At 52.6% G+C, this 13,724-nt stretch overlaps 1 protein-coding gene across 4 annotated transcripts in view; it reads left to right on the top strand.

The window, feature by feature from the left end:
- The window catches only part of Cdh23 (cadherin related 23), a 360,605-nt gene that overhangs the window by 188,550 nt on the left and 158,331 nt on the right, over positions 1–13,724 (top strand). For all 4 annotated transcript variants that reach the window (XM_048338969.1, XM_048338966.1, XM_048338967.1 and 1 more), the window contains exon 12: positions 13,267–13,416. In XM_048338969.1, coding sequence (XP_048194926.1) covers positions 13,267–13,416 — 150 coding nt within the window. The remainder of the gene's footprint in view (positions 1–13,266; positions 13,417–13,724) is intronic.

The raw sequence follows: 13,724 nt of genomic DNA on the forward strand, positions 1-13,724 counted from the left end.
GCTTCGTGCATATGCCAGAGGGCTCCTCATTTGCAGGTACAGCTCCTCCAATCTCTCCCATCTGTTTTCCAAACCCTATTGATTTTCCCTTCCACTTCTCTGCTGAGATCATAAGGCACAGATAGGGGCAGACACAGCCAGATAGAACTGCTGAAAAATGCAAGATAGTGGCTCTTTTGGGGCCATCAGAAAGAAGCGAGATCCTCTGCCCGTGTGGGCAAAGGCCAGCCTGCTTCTGCAAGAGGCCCGGGCCTCCAAGGGGGTGCCCCCAACCCTGCGAATGCACAGAGGCTTTGGTCCCACTAGGAGACCCACATAAAGATTGGGTCCCCCCTTCCCAGCCTCGGTGTGGCCAGCAGGAAGGAGGGGAGGTAACCTGGACCTGAACCACAGACATGATCAGAGTCACATCTGCCACCAGCCTGTTTCTCTTTCAGGCAGATGACAGGATTTATTTATTGGAGGGACAGGGGGCTGGGGGGGGAGATCAGAATTACCTACCTCCCCAAGGAGAAGACATCACCAGTAAATGAAAGCAAGCAAATGAGGGAGAGAGAGAGAGAGAGAGAGAGAGAGAGAGAGAGAGAGAGAGAGAGAGAGAGAGGTGGGATCTAGAGGCGCCATGGTCCGGAATGCTGGCTTTGTCGAGGGGGAGGAGCAGTGATCATTTTGGTTCCCCTGCTAATCCCAGTCTTTATTTTTATCCATCACCCTCATTTTCCATTCCACGTGTGTTCCGAGCCTGTCAGGAGCCACCACCACAACCTTGTAGTTATTTAAATTTATTTTCACATTTGTTCCTGTTAGTTTGTCCAGGTTGCTGTGTCACTGTGCTCCTCCCCACAACAGCTCCCCAAAGGTCGTGCTGCTCCTGCAGGGCCCTCCCTGACTTACAGATGTAGATCCAGCCGCCACTCCAGTATAGCGCAGGTGGCTGGCTGGGATGTTGACCCCAAGAAGCAATCTCCCACGTGATCCTTTCATGTGACAAGAATCTCAGAACACCCTATGTGCCTGCCTCACCCTGAAATTACATGAGACGTCAGATCCACTGCTGAATCTCATTATTTCAGGCATTCCAAAACAGGGGCACAACTACAGATAGCTTTTCAAACACTTGGATAACTGTATTTCAGAATAGCTAGTGGACGTTGACCCTCATTTTCTTATTTATTTATTTTTTTAGTTTATTTTATTTTGTGCCCATCCTGGGGCTTGAGTTCAGGGCCTGGATGCTGTCTCTGAGCATTTGTACTCTATGAGTTGAGCCATAGAGCTCCACATCCTGGCCTTTTGGTTGCTAATTGGAGATAAGAATCTCATGGACTTCCCTGCCTAGGCTGGCTTCAAACAGTGATCCTCCGATCTCAGCCTCCTGAGTAGCTAGGATTTTAGGTGTGAGCCACTGGCCCTCAGCAATTTGGGCTATTTTCTTTTACTTTATATTATACAGTTGAAAGCATTCTGAGAAGGAGGTCTGTGGACTTCAGCAAACTGCTGGAGGAGTCCTTGGCATAAAAAGTCACTACCCCCTCTCTTGAGTCCCTATCTATCCTCATTGATGAGGACCCCCTACCCCAGAGCTCCCTTGAGTTGGCATCCTCAGTTACCGGTCCGGGTAGGATGGAGGATGTAGAGCGGAGACAGGACCAGTTTCCCTGTGCATCTGTAGCTAGGGGTCTGCTTTGTGTGGAGACAGGAATGCTGCCTCCCTGCCCCTCTGGAAAGTGATCACAGATGCTCTGAACTCTCTCTCCTCACTGATGTTGCCCAGCCTGTAGATCTCCACATCTAGCTGTCCTTAGCAATTGGACCAGACACTAAGCACTAGAAAGCAGTGATAAGGGTCAGAGAGAGGTGGGCGTGGCTGCTAGCACCCATAGGGGGCAGATGGAAGATTCTGGACACTCCATTATCCATCCCAACCTTTCTCTCCCTTTAGCCACACAGGTAATTAGGATATGGGTGGAAATCACCCATTTTTGCACTGAATAGCCCCCAGGGAAGGTAGAGGAAAAGCCCCACCCCAGACCTAACTTTACTCATGAAGTAGTTCAGAGAGGCACTGGGAGGGGGTTTGCAGAGAGAGAGAGAGAGAGAGAGAGAGAGAGAGAGAGAGAGAGAGAGAGAGAGCGCTCTTGTCCAGGGAGCAACAGAGGCCAGGCACATGAAGAAGCCAGCACAGCCCTTGCCCATTCTCTAGGCCAAGGTGCCCGTCCCAGTTGCTCTTATTTCTAGAATGTTCTCTTGTGCTTCTGTCCCCTAGCAGGGCTTACAGGTTTTGTACAACCTGTGTGCTCACAGAAGTCCCCAGACTTCCTGGCGCCTGAATGATCTCTCTCCAGTGGACAGGGGGTTTGTTTGTAAAGCTTCTGTCACTCTCCCCCATCCTCCCCCTCCCCAAGATTGAGGCTCCCCAGGAAAATATAAGCTGCGTTCAAAGCCAATTCGCTGAGGACAGGAAGGGAGCAGGACAGCCCCATCTGTGCGTTTTCCCATTAATTTCTCCCCAGTTGCCTTCACTGCAGCTCTTATTGCCACCGTGGTGATGATTAGGATTTTCTGTCCATGGCTGAGTCCCATGGTGTAATTCCTCCTGGCGCCCCATGCTCCATCTTCCCCAAGGACCAGAGGGTGTCCGTGGTGTGATTCAGACACCTCCTAATTTAGCCTCATCCTAAGTGCAATTAGCATGCTATTTGCAGAGGCCCCAGACCTTGCAGGGGTGTGACACCCTGGCCTGTTTGGCAGCTCCAATGCCAACATCCCTCCCTCGGCCCCTCTCTGCCCAGTTCTTGTAGTTCCCAGCCCTCCACACAGGCTCCGGAGCAGGAATGGCTGGGTAAGGAAGTGGTGGGATCTGTTTTATCTGAGGAGTCACCCTCTAAAAGCATGGCTGGCTGTCTTGAACACCCCCACAGGGACGGATCAGAAACAGAACTGACAAACCTCACGCCCCACACATACACCCTCTTCCTCTCTCCACCATCCCTGGGTGGTTCATGACACCTTAGCGCCCACCTCTGCAGGTACCCTGTTCACACTAGACCATGGCCTCTTCTATATTTCCCCTGCCTCCCACACCCTCCACAGTGCTAGCTGTCTCTCCCCATCTTAGAGGTGGGGTAGGAACAGCTCTGCTTGCCTTGCCAGTGTCACCCATCTGCATGGATCACGGCGTGGGTCATGGGCTGTGAAATGTCCTCAACAAGCTACAGAACCTGGAGTCCCACTGGGCAGGTACAGTGAGGGTGGGCCCCAAAGAGGGACCGGAGCCGGCTCCTAGAGCCACTCCAGTTCTGCTTTCCTGCTGTCCTGCTAACTGTCCCCTAAAGGGAGGCTGAAGTGGGGATGGGTCAGAACCAGGGCAGGGGGTCAAGACACTGCCCAGCAATGGGCAAGCTAACTGTCACAGCTTTGTGATTCATTCACAAAGGCTTAGGTCAGACAGCCTGGCCCCATTCCAGGATGCAGTTTCTCTCTGTCTATTAGAAAGAAATTAATGAAAAAGGGCATCACATGTTTGTGTCATGGGGCAAGGGTGCTAAGCATGGGTCCCCACTTCCCAAGCAGAAGATAGCTCCGCTCCTTGCCCCTGAGCACAGCTAGGTGAGAAAGGCTTCCAGGAGAGATCCCAAGAGGCCTTCGAAAGCTAGCTGGGCAGGCAGGACAGCGGCACCCACGGACCTGGGGCAGGAAGAAGAGAGGTGCCCTGTAGCCTCTCATGGAGGGGAGGAAGGATTTGTTCATTCCCTCACTACCTAACTGGTATTTGTCAAAAACCTGCCCTTCAGTGAACACAGTAAAGCCAGCCTTTTGCCCTTTATGTTGCATATTTCTATACAGTACATACTCTATCATATCACATATGACTTAATGTATAGTATATAAAATACAGTATATTGTAATAGATAGATATATCTATATAATTATGATTATATAATTATAATTAATATATAATTAGTGATATAATTAATATATTACATAAATATAATATACTTATGTAATGTAATAGATAGTGATATATGTACACATAAAATTGACATTATATATGTAGCTATATATCATTGCTATATATTATAACATATTATTATGAATTAAAATTTCACTTAAGAAGTATGCATGGGTCTTCCCTAAGAAACTTCCTGTTTCTTAGTGGTTGAACCTGCCCATCTTGAAAAAATGATTACTCCATGGGGAGAAACTAAAGAAACACACTGGGGCAGGTGGAGAAAAGGCAAGCTGTGTGAGGAGGTTGGGGGGTCCAGGGAGGGGAGGAGGTCCACCGGTAAGGATCTTTGATAGGTTGATGGAGACCTGTGAAGTAAGGATGTTCAGTAGGAAAGTATTCCCAGCTGAGAGAAGGGTGAGTGTGTGGCCCTGAGGAGTGGGGAGAAGGCAGAAGGGAAGCAGCAGCTGCCCTGGGTCGGGGAGAGGAGGCTGAACCAAGATTAAAAGGCAGCTTTGAGTGCCGTGATTGGTGGGTGGGGAGAGAGGCAGGGCTAAGAAGGGCTCCTATCAATGGACACTAATTAGCATTTCCGTCTGTGTTTACTTTGCTGTTTTCGGTTTTAATTGGCCTCATTAGGAGATGCCCAAACCTGTCCATCAGCTTTCACTGAGCAGCAACTAGCTGGCTTTTTTTCTTTATTTTTTTCCACTTGGCCCCTTTCTGCCTCCAGTCTCCCTGGGCTTTAGGGAGGGCTGGCGGTGGGACTGCGCTTCAGACGCTGCCAGGATGAGGTGACAGCCAGATGGATCTCAAGGGCATTAAGCTGAGTGAAGGAAGCCGGTCCCAAATGCTATTCACTGTGTCACTCCAGAAAGTTCTCAAAAAGCCAGGAGCAGAGAGAGCCAGGCCAGTGGTGGCCAGGGGTTGAGGGAGTGGCTGCAAGACAGAGCAGTTTTGGGGTGGTGCAACAGCTTTGTGTCCTGGCAGTAGGGGTGGGTATGGAGAAATCTGCGCATGCTAAGATTCTCAGAAGATTTCCCAAATATTGACTTTTTTTTCCTGCATGCTAACTTTAAAAAAGTAGGGTATGAGCCAGGTGCCAGTGACTCATACCTGTAATCCTAATTACTCAGGGAGCTGAGATCTGAAGATCTCTGTTTGAAGCCAGATAAGAAAGTCCATGGGACTAATGTCTAATTAACCACCCAAAAGCCAGAAGTGGTTCAAATGCTAGAATGCTAGCTTTAAGCACAAAACATTAGGGGCAGAGCCTAGACCCTGAGTTCATGCTCAGGACTGGCGTGGGAGAATGCACACGTGTTCACGCTCTCAACCTCTCTCTCTCTCTCTCTCTCTCACACACACACACACACACATACGCATGTGCACACGCAGTTTGAAGTATTGAAGATCTCTCTAGCATCAAACATGGAAATGAGGCATCGGCACCAGAGGAAACTTCTAAAAGAGTAAACAGCACCAACCCACTTGACACTGTTATAAATCAACTATTGTAGCACACCCTCTAAAACAGCCAGAAAAGTAGGCTGGGTGGCTTTAAATGTCACCAGGAGTGTGAGCCTAATTCAGCAGGAATCTGGGAACCACTGATGGTTCTTGAGGGTGAGTGAGATCCTCAGAGCTATGCTTTTCGGTTGGTTCATTTGGATGCGTGGAGAATGAGAATAGGGACCGAAGGCAGTGGTTGAGAGCACCCGGGGCAGGGACCAGGTCATGAGTCAAACATGCTTGAATGTGTGGACTGCAGGAAAGGCAGGGGGTGATGCAGCAGCTTTGGTGTAGTGGGTGAGGATGGGGGTGGGGGTTGGAGTCCCAGCAATGGGACGCCTCTGGCAGTGGGATCTTCCTCTTTGTTTTTAACAGTAATCCCCCTAGGACAGTGAGGTCACAAAGGAGGTGGGACTCTGTACCCAGGAATAGAAAGGTAGAGAGAACAGGGACAGAAGGAGATGGACAGATGGTCAGGTGTAACTAGGCTTTGGAAGTATAGGACTCCCACAACGCACTGGGGTCATGGGTTACAAATGAGGAAAAAATGAATTCAGAAACACCTGTCTCTCATTTGCCTTCGTGTTAAGTGTCCAGTGCACATGATAATTCATTTCCCAGAAGAGCTGGGGCCGGCTCTGCCGGTACCTCCTCTGAAGGGAGCTGGCATGCATATGCCAGTGAGAAGCACCTGCTGCCTGCACCCCTCTCCTACCCAGGGAGAATCCACACATCCAGGGTGAGACCCATCGTCCCCTTGCATTTGACCCCTGGAGTGCCAGCTGCCAATCGGATTGAATTAGATTTCACAGGGGGTTTTTTTGCAGTACACGGAATTCGCCAGCAAATTACTCTTAAAGAGGGAAAATCAATCATTTGGAGCAGAGATAAGCTGAAGGCAAGGCAGCCTCGGATTGATCCCGTCTGTGCAGGCGTGCGTGGAATTCAACAGATAACTTGGGAGTGGGGAGGAAGGTAAAGAGGGTGAAGTACTGAAGAGAATATGGAAGGGGGAATGTAGGGAAGTATGGAAGGAGAGAGGAGGGGCCGAGGGGCCACTGTTCCATGCACTGGGGGGCTTATAACAGCAGGAACTCGTGTGTGTGTGTGTGTGTGTGTGTGTGTGTGTGTGTGTGTGTGCCCGCGCGCCAGTATTGGAGCTTGAACTTGAGGCCTGAGCATTGTCCCTGAGCTTTTTTGTTCAAGGCTGTTGTTCTACCACTTGAGCCAAAATTCCACTTCCAGCTTTTTGATGGTTAATTGAAGATAAAAGTCTCATCACAGACTTTCCTGCCCAGCGTGCTTTAAATCACAGTCCTCAGATCTCAGCCTCCTTAGTAGTTAAGGAGTAAGCCATGGGCTCCTGGCACCACGGGAACGGTTTACCTCCTGTAGGAGGCTGAAACGTCCAGGATGAAGGCACTAATAGTTTCCTCATCTAGAGAGACAACTACCTGGACAGTCATCCTGTCACTGTGCCTGCACATGGCTAAGGGTGTGCTTCCCATGTTGCAGGTTGGGACATCGAGGCAGGAGACAAGGGCCTCCCCTAGTGGCCCAGCAAGGGTGACAGCTCCAGAGAAGACAAGTTCCTGCCCTCAGACCTGAGCTGCTCAAGCCCAAACCAGGGAGGAGGGAAGGATATCTGAGGGTGCCCTGTGCAGCCCGAGTGTTGACTACTCCCAAGGCAGAGATGGGAGCCTGGAATGCAGGAGAGAGGGACAACAGCACCGGGCTGCCAACCGTGCACAGCAGGTTTCACTGGAGCCTCAGGTAGAGCTGGGAACAGAGACAGTGACCTTCACAGGGTCCTCCTAGTGACCTCAGGACTCAGGGAGGCTTGGGTTCAGTGGACCAAGGGCAGAGGCCTAGGAAGGCAGGGGCAGGAGGGAGAAGCCACTGGCTTTGAAGGGCAGGTGAGGGGAGGCAAACCTCCTGCCTGCTAAGGACTGCTTTGCTGTCTGATTGAGGTTAATTAAGCGAAAGGATGGACAAATGGGTGATACAGAATACATCTTCGTGGACTTCGATTTTCTACCACTCGATAGCATGGATCAGCCTACTGGGGGAGGGGAAGGAGATCTCAGTCCCTGCCCAGGTCGGGTGGTCGTCCCTTTGCCCCTGCCCATATCCCAGCCTCAAGTCTCTGCTGCCCGCCCCTCTCATCCCTGGCCAGGGTCTTGAAATGGGTCCCGGACCCCATATTCGTCTAGAACGATGACCATGCTCTTCTTGATTGAGCACTTATTCTGTTCCAGGCTGGGCTTGATTCTGAGCCTAGCTGTGACTTACAGCGCTGTTCCAGCCTCCACTGCTTCCCCTCTGTGACCTTGGTCAGGGCCCCTTCTCTGGCAGGCTGGAGTCTGGATAGCATTTCTAGAAGGGCAGCACTGGCTTTGGGTCCTTTCTCTGTACTCCAGGACCCTGGCCCCCTTCCCAGCTTGGGCTGAAGGGCTCCCACCAGCCCACAGAGCTCCCCCAAGAACCTCGTAAGGACCCCGCTAAGTCTCGATCACGGCGTTCAGCAGCCCTACTACCTCAACCTAAAGATGGCCTGGGGGGGCCAAGTGCAGTGGTGTGTACCTGTAATCACAGCTACTCTGGGGGCAGAGACAGAAGGATGGTGTCCCAAAAGTTATCTGAGAAGTACCTAAAGCTGAACAGGGCTGTGTGTATGGCTCAAGTGGTACAGCACCTATTCAGTAAACACAAGGCTGTGAGTTCAAATCCCAGTTCTGAAAAAAGGAAAAGTAAAGATATCCTTGATCCTTGCTTTCCTTCTGTATGCCATCTCTAATTCACATGTGCCGGGCTAGATTTACCTCCCCTGGTGCGGGGATGCTAAGCTTACTCCTTTATCAGTGCTCCCCTTTTCACCCTCTCCCTGGGCACCCGACCTGCGGGTGGCTAAGGTGGAGCAAAGGAACACAGGAAAGCCTAAAGTGCATGCAGCCCAATGAGATCCTCTTTTCCTCCCTCCTTACCCACCAAGGAAGCCAGGCGTAGACAGATCTCGGAGACGCTTCAGAGAGCAATCTGATTTAATCGGGAGGGGCTTACAGTAATATAGTAGTGATGACGAGGATTGAGCATGAGCTGGCGATAGGCTGGCAAGCTTGTCCATCCAAGAGCAGCTCCCAAGGACCTCCCTCATGGGCTAACGTCACTTCCCATAGTACCGCCCTCTGGGCAAAGCCCGCGAAAAGAGAGCACATGTGCTCGCTGGCGCAAGGTGGGGGATGGTCTCAAAGCTACCCTTTCTGGTTCTGGATGCAGAAGGAGATAGGTGTGGCTCACTTCCACACTGCCCCAGGGCTGGGGGAAGGGCGGCGTCTCAGGAGCGCTCTCCTCGCCCTTCTCCCCTTAAGGCCAAGATGAATCCCCAACACACATGAGTTTGGTCCTTTCTGTTGAGAGGAATTAAGGTCACCTCAGAGGGCATGTTGTAGGTCTCAGTGGAATGAAGGTCTCTGGCATTTGAAGGGCAGAGGAAAGAAAATTCAAGACCCTACTACCTTCAGGGAGGTGGGAGAACACAGTCCACATGTTCACGAGGCATGGGAGGACCTTTCACCTCCCCTCTCACAGATGAAGAAACTGAGCCAGGAGTGGAAGGGACTTGCCCAGGGCATGCTGGGAAGAGGCCAGGCAGGTTACAGACACCTTTGCCACACAGCGGGACCATGTGTGTTGTGGGTGAAGAGAAGGTTGAGGAGACAGGGGCTGAGGCGCCTCTGATGCAGGCATGGAGCTTGTAGGGTGGGGCCGGCCTCCCTCCCTTTGGTCATCTGCAGAGGGAAGAGCCATTGGGTGGCAACCAGGGCAGCCATGCTCAGAGAGAGATCAGGCCAGCCTTAACCTGTGTCCAGGACTAGAAAAGGCCCCTCCAGGGCTGAGGAGGGACTCTCAAGGGGGGGACGCCTCCCCAAGTTGTCCTCCACCTCCAGGACCCAGACAGGTAGGGGCAAGGTTAGGGAGGGGGAGGCAGCCCTTTCTGGCAGCTGGCTGATAAGGGGCTGCCGTCTGCGGGGGGCCAGCAGGACGCAGCCACCAGCAGCAATCTGGGCTGGATGGTGGGGGATCCAGCAGTGATTTCATATGTGTGACCCCCCCCTCCCAATAAATAAATAAAGCTGAGCCGGTCCAGGTCTCCCTGCAAGCAGCCGGCGGCTCCCCAGCCTGCCGCCACTCAGCCTCGGCTCAGAGACCGGAGGCTGCCACCAATCTGCCTTCTCATCGTCTCTCCCAGCTGGAGGAGAATTTAATCCAGCAGCCTCCTCTCCAACACACACTGAGGCTCCTTTTGATGTCCTCCTTATCTCCCTTTCCAACAAAATCGCACCTCCACAGCTCCCAGAGAGCCTCCTGCCTCCCCCACGCCTCCCTCCCACTCTGCCACAACAGGCCCCCAGTGGTTCAAGGGCACCCTCCCTGGCCCAGCCTTGCCTCTCAGAACTCAGAGCTTGCCCCTTGCCTGTGACATGGGGACAGGGGAGCAGTGATCTCTGGACCAGTTCTGGACAAGGCATTGCCATGGGAAGACTGGAGGCCCAGGGTTAAGAGCTCAGACTAGGCAGGGTAGCACACACCTGAGATTCCAACACTCAGGAAGCCGCTGAGGGAAGATGGAGTTTGAGGGCAGCCTAGGCTACAGAGACAGACCCCCCACCCCCCCCACACACAGTGGGAGAAATGTGTGTGCAGGTTCTAGAGAAGGCAGGATGGGCCCACATGCGAATCCTGCCCTTGCAGCTGGAAATCTTGAATGGTTACCAGGTGGCTTCTGTTTCCTCTCTGTAGGAGGGCTGGGTTGGCATTGATGCCATTGGGCCAGGCTGAAGTCTGGTGACTGTGGCACACAGACTTGTGGTTGTTGAGTGGGAGCTGTTGGATTAAGAGAACCCCTAGTTAGGAGTGTGGTTAAGGGAATTTGCACCCCTTCACCTAACAGGACATCAGTGGCACACACCTCCATCCCTAGGGCTGGCAGCCACACACCATGGGCAAGCACGTGCCAGCCCTCCGGTTTAGTTGTACAAGCAGGCTGAGCATGTGAGGGGACTGCCCAGAAAGTGAGCCTGGGGCTTGGGTGGGGGTGGTTCTCAGGGCAGCAACACACAAGGCTCTGGTTGTTTTTGAGATAGGGTCTCACTTCCTACTCAGGTACCTGGCTTAGACCATGAACCACATATGTTTCACTTTCACCCTAGCTGTGATGGCAGGTACACACCACGGCACCCAGCTACTGGTTGAGAAGAGGTCTCAGGAACTTTCTTCTCAGGCTGGCTAGAACTATAATCCTCCCAATTTCAGCCTCCTGAATAGCTAGAATGGCAGGCACGAGCCACCAGCACTTGGCTTACCTTTTGTACATTTGAACTATTGAAAGATTATTCCCGTGTCTGCTTATCAAATTTCTGACACTTTTAATGGTAAGAAAATTAACACATAGCTGAGCATTTAGTGCTTATAGAGATATCCATCTCCTTAGAAAGCTAAGGTCAGAAGATTTTAGGAAGAGGCCATAAAGTTCATGAGGCTCCATCTCAACCAGGAAAGCTGGGGCTGCCACAACCATAGCAGGAGGCATAAATGAGAGGATTGAGGGTCAGGCTAACACAGGCAAAAGAAAGCAAGACCCTATCTCAAAACATACCAGAGCAAACTAAGCCTGGAGGTGTGTCTGAAGTAGAAAAGCACCTGCCTAGTAAGTGTGAAGCCCTGAGTTCACATTCCAGTACCAAGAGGGAGAAAAGAAAAAAAAGATGGTGCTTATGGCTCACATCTGTAATCCTAGCTACTCGGGAGGCTGAAATCTGAGGATCATGGTTTGAAGCCAGCCCCAGGCAAGTCCTTGAGAGTCTTATCTCTAAGTAACCACAAAAAGCCAGACATGGAGCTGTGATTCCATGGTAGAGCACTAGCCTTGAGCACAAAAGCTCAGGGACAGTGCCCAGGCCCTGAGTTCAAGCCCCAGGACTGGTAAAAATAAAAGAAAGAAAGGGAAGGGGGAAGCAAAAGAAAAGAGGAAAACATGAAAGTCCTGTTGGGTTGTATCCAGGCTTCTGGGAGGAAGAATGTGGTGACCCAGCCCCTCCCCTCCCTCTTCCTACTGGTGCCAATGGGAGGGGGAGAGTAAGGAGAACCCACCCTACCCCTGCTCCCATGCTTAGCCCTCCTCTAATCCCAAGACCCATAGTGCAGGGCAAGGCTTTGGGGTCCTCCTCGGCCCTCTTGCTATCCTGACCCAGGGCTCACCACCTTTTCTCTCGGCTTCCTTTCTCCTCCACATCTGTCCGGCTCCTTCTCTCCGGCTCCCTCTTCCTTGTCTTCATCTTCTCTGGCTGACTGACTCCCACTGACAGACCTTGGTAAGTGAGCCTTGCCCAGCCTCTGGGCTGGGGGTGGGGAAGTGCTGGGTAACATGGAGAGGAGGCTAGCAGGGGGCATTTCTTGGTCCATGAGGGCACAGGTCAGACGCCCACCCTCCTGGGCCTCCTGGTTCTGGGGGCGGGGGGGGGGGGAGAGCCACTGGTGTTGGTAACATACTCCACTGCCTTTGGCTATTAGTGTCCCTTCGGGCATTTAATTGATCCCCTCCATCTGACAGGATGGACCCCCACACCAGAGAGAACTGAAATCCCCACAGCCTGACAGGCCCAGAGAAACATAGTTCCTTCCATCTGCAAGTGGGAGGAGCCCCACATGTGAAAGCTTTCAAGGTCTGGGTAGCCCTGCTGCCCACTCCCACCACAAATAGCTTCCAGACGGGACCCTTCCCCCATCTCCCCGACCCCCAACCTCCCCTAGACAGCCAGGAAGAGCCCACACCTGTGTTGTGGCTATGTATTCCACAGCAGAAAGGCAGTGTTCACCTTAGCCAGGCACTGGGCAGGTGGATTACTGGGCATTTACAGCAAGGACCAGGAGGAAGGTCCTGACTGGGCACCCCCCAGGTCCCACCCTCTTAGAGGGGGGGATCTGTGGGTGATCTCCCCACAGGACAGAAAAGGAACTAGCACTTTTCAGGCAGGCTAGACTCTAGGCATCAGCAGCCATGCTGGGGTCCTCAGAAACAAGGGACTGTCACAAATTGTGCTTTATGTGGCTAGAGTCAGGTGGCCTCTGAGGGCTTCTTGGGCTGTAGCCTAGGCAAAACACTCAGAATCACTGAGTAAGAGGGAGATGGATCCTCAGCCCCAAAGCAGCCCTCTGGGAGCCCCAGAGCTCGTAGGAGCATGGCCATGCTGACTGAGCCAGGATCCATTGTCCTTCTGGGCTCTGCCACCTGTCTTCTATAACATGTAAGCAAAGCCATGTTCTTCCTGAGTGATGTGTCCAGAGGGAGAGATGTTACCCCCTGTTCATGTCCTGTTATCCTGTCCCAACCCACTTCGTTGCATCCCCTCCTTCTACTCCTCCCATTCTCCCCCTATGTCCCCTCGGGTGTTGTGCTGGCAGGTCCCTCTCCCCAGCTGGAGTTCCCGAGGCTAACTAAGGAAGGGCACAGCCAAGCATGGGAAGGACATTGTGGAAGAAAGAACTAGAAGAGTGCCCCTGAGGCCTAGGCACTGGCAGGAGGTGGGGACTGGGGGCCAGGCCAGCATCTCTCCAGCCCAGCCAGGGCCTGGGCAAGGGGGCAGGCATGTCTTCTCCAGCCTCCAGTCCTCCTCCTGTGCCATGCTCCCACAAGGCAGTCCCACTGCCTCTCCCTCCAGTGTCCTCTGCCGTTCCATCCACACTGCTCCCAGGGCCTTAGCTTGCTGTACACTTCCTGACTGGCTTCTTCTCCATCCTCACCCCAGGGCCTGAACAGCATGTTTGAGGTATACCTGGTGGGCAACAATTCCCACCATTTCATCATCTCCCCCACCTCTGTGCAAGGGAAAGCAGACATCCGCATCCGCGTGGCCATCCCCCTGGACTACGAGACCGTGGACCGCTACGACTTTGATGTGAGCCTTGCCCACGGCACCCCTCCCTTGTCGGGTTGTGAGGGTTCAGGGGACACAGGGAGAGGGGCAGAGCACCACCCTTCAAGTCCTGCCTCCCAGAGAAACCACTGAGAGACAGAAGGACAAGCATATGTCTGGGAGTTGGGGGCAGTCTCACCAGGCTCAGTACAGCCTCAGAAGCCCCCCTCAAAAGCCTCCATCAGCCAAACCTGTAATCCTAGCTACTCAGAGGCTGAGAGCTGAGGATCACAGTTTGAAGCCATCCAGGACAAGAAAGTTCACGAGATTCCTTATCTCCAGTTTTCTAC

This window comes from Perognathus longimembris, chromosome 2 (genome assembly GCF_023159225.1).
Source record: "Perognathus longimembris pacificus isolate PPM17 chromosome 2, ASM2315922v1, whole genome shotgun sequence".
Taxonomy (NCBI): domain Eukaryota; kingdom Metazoa; phylum Chordata; class Mammalia; order Rodentia; family Heteromyidae; genus Perognathus; species Perognathus longimembris.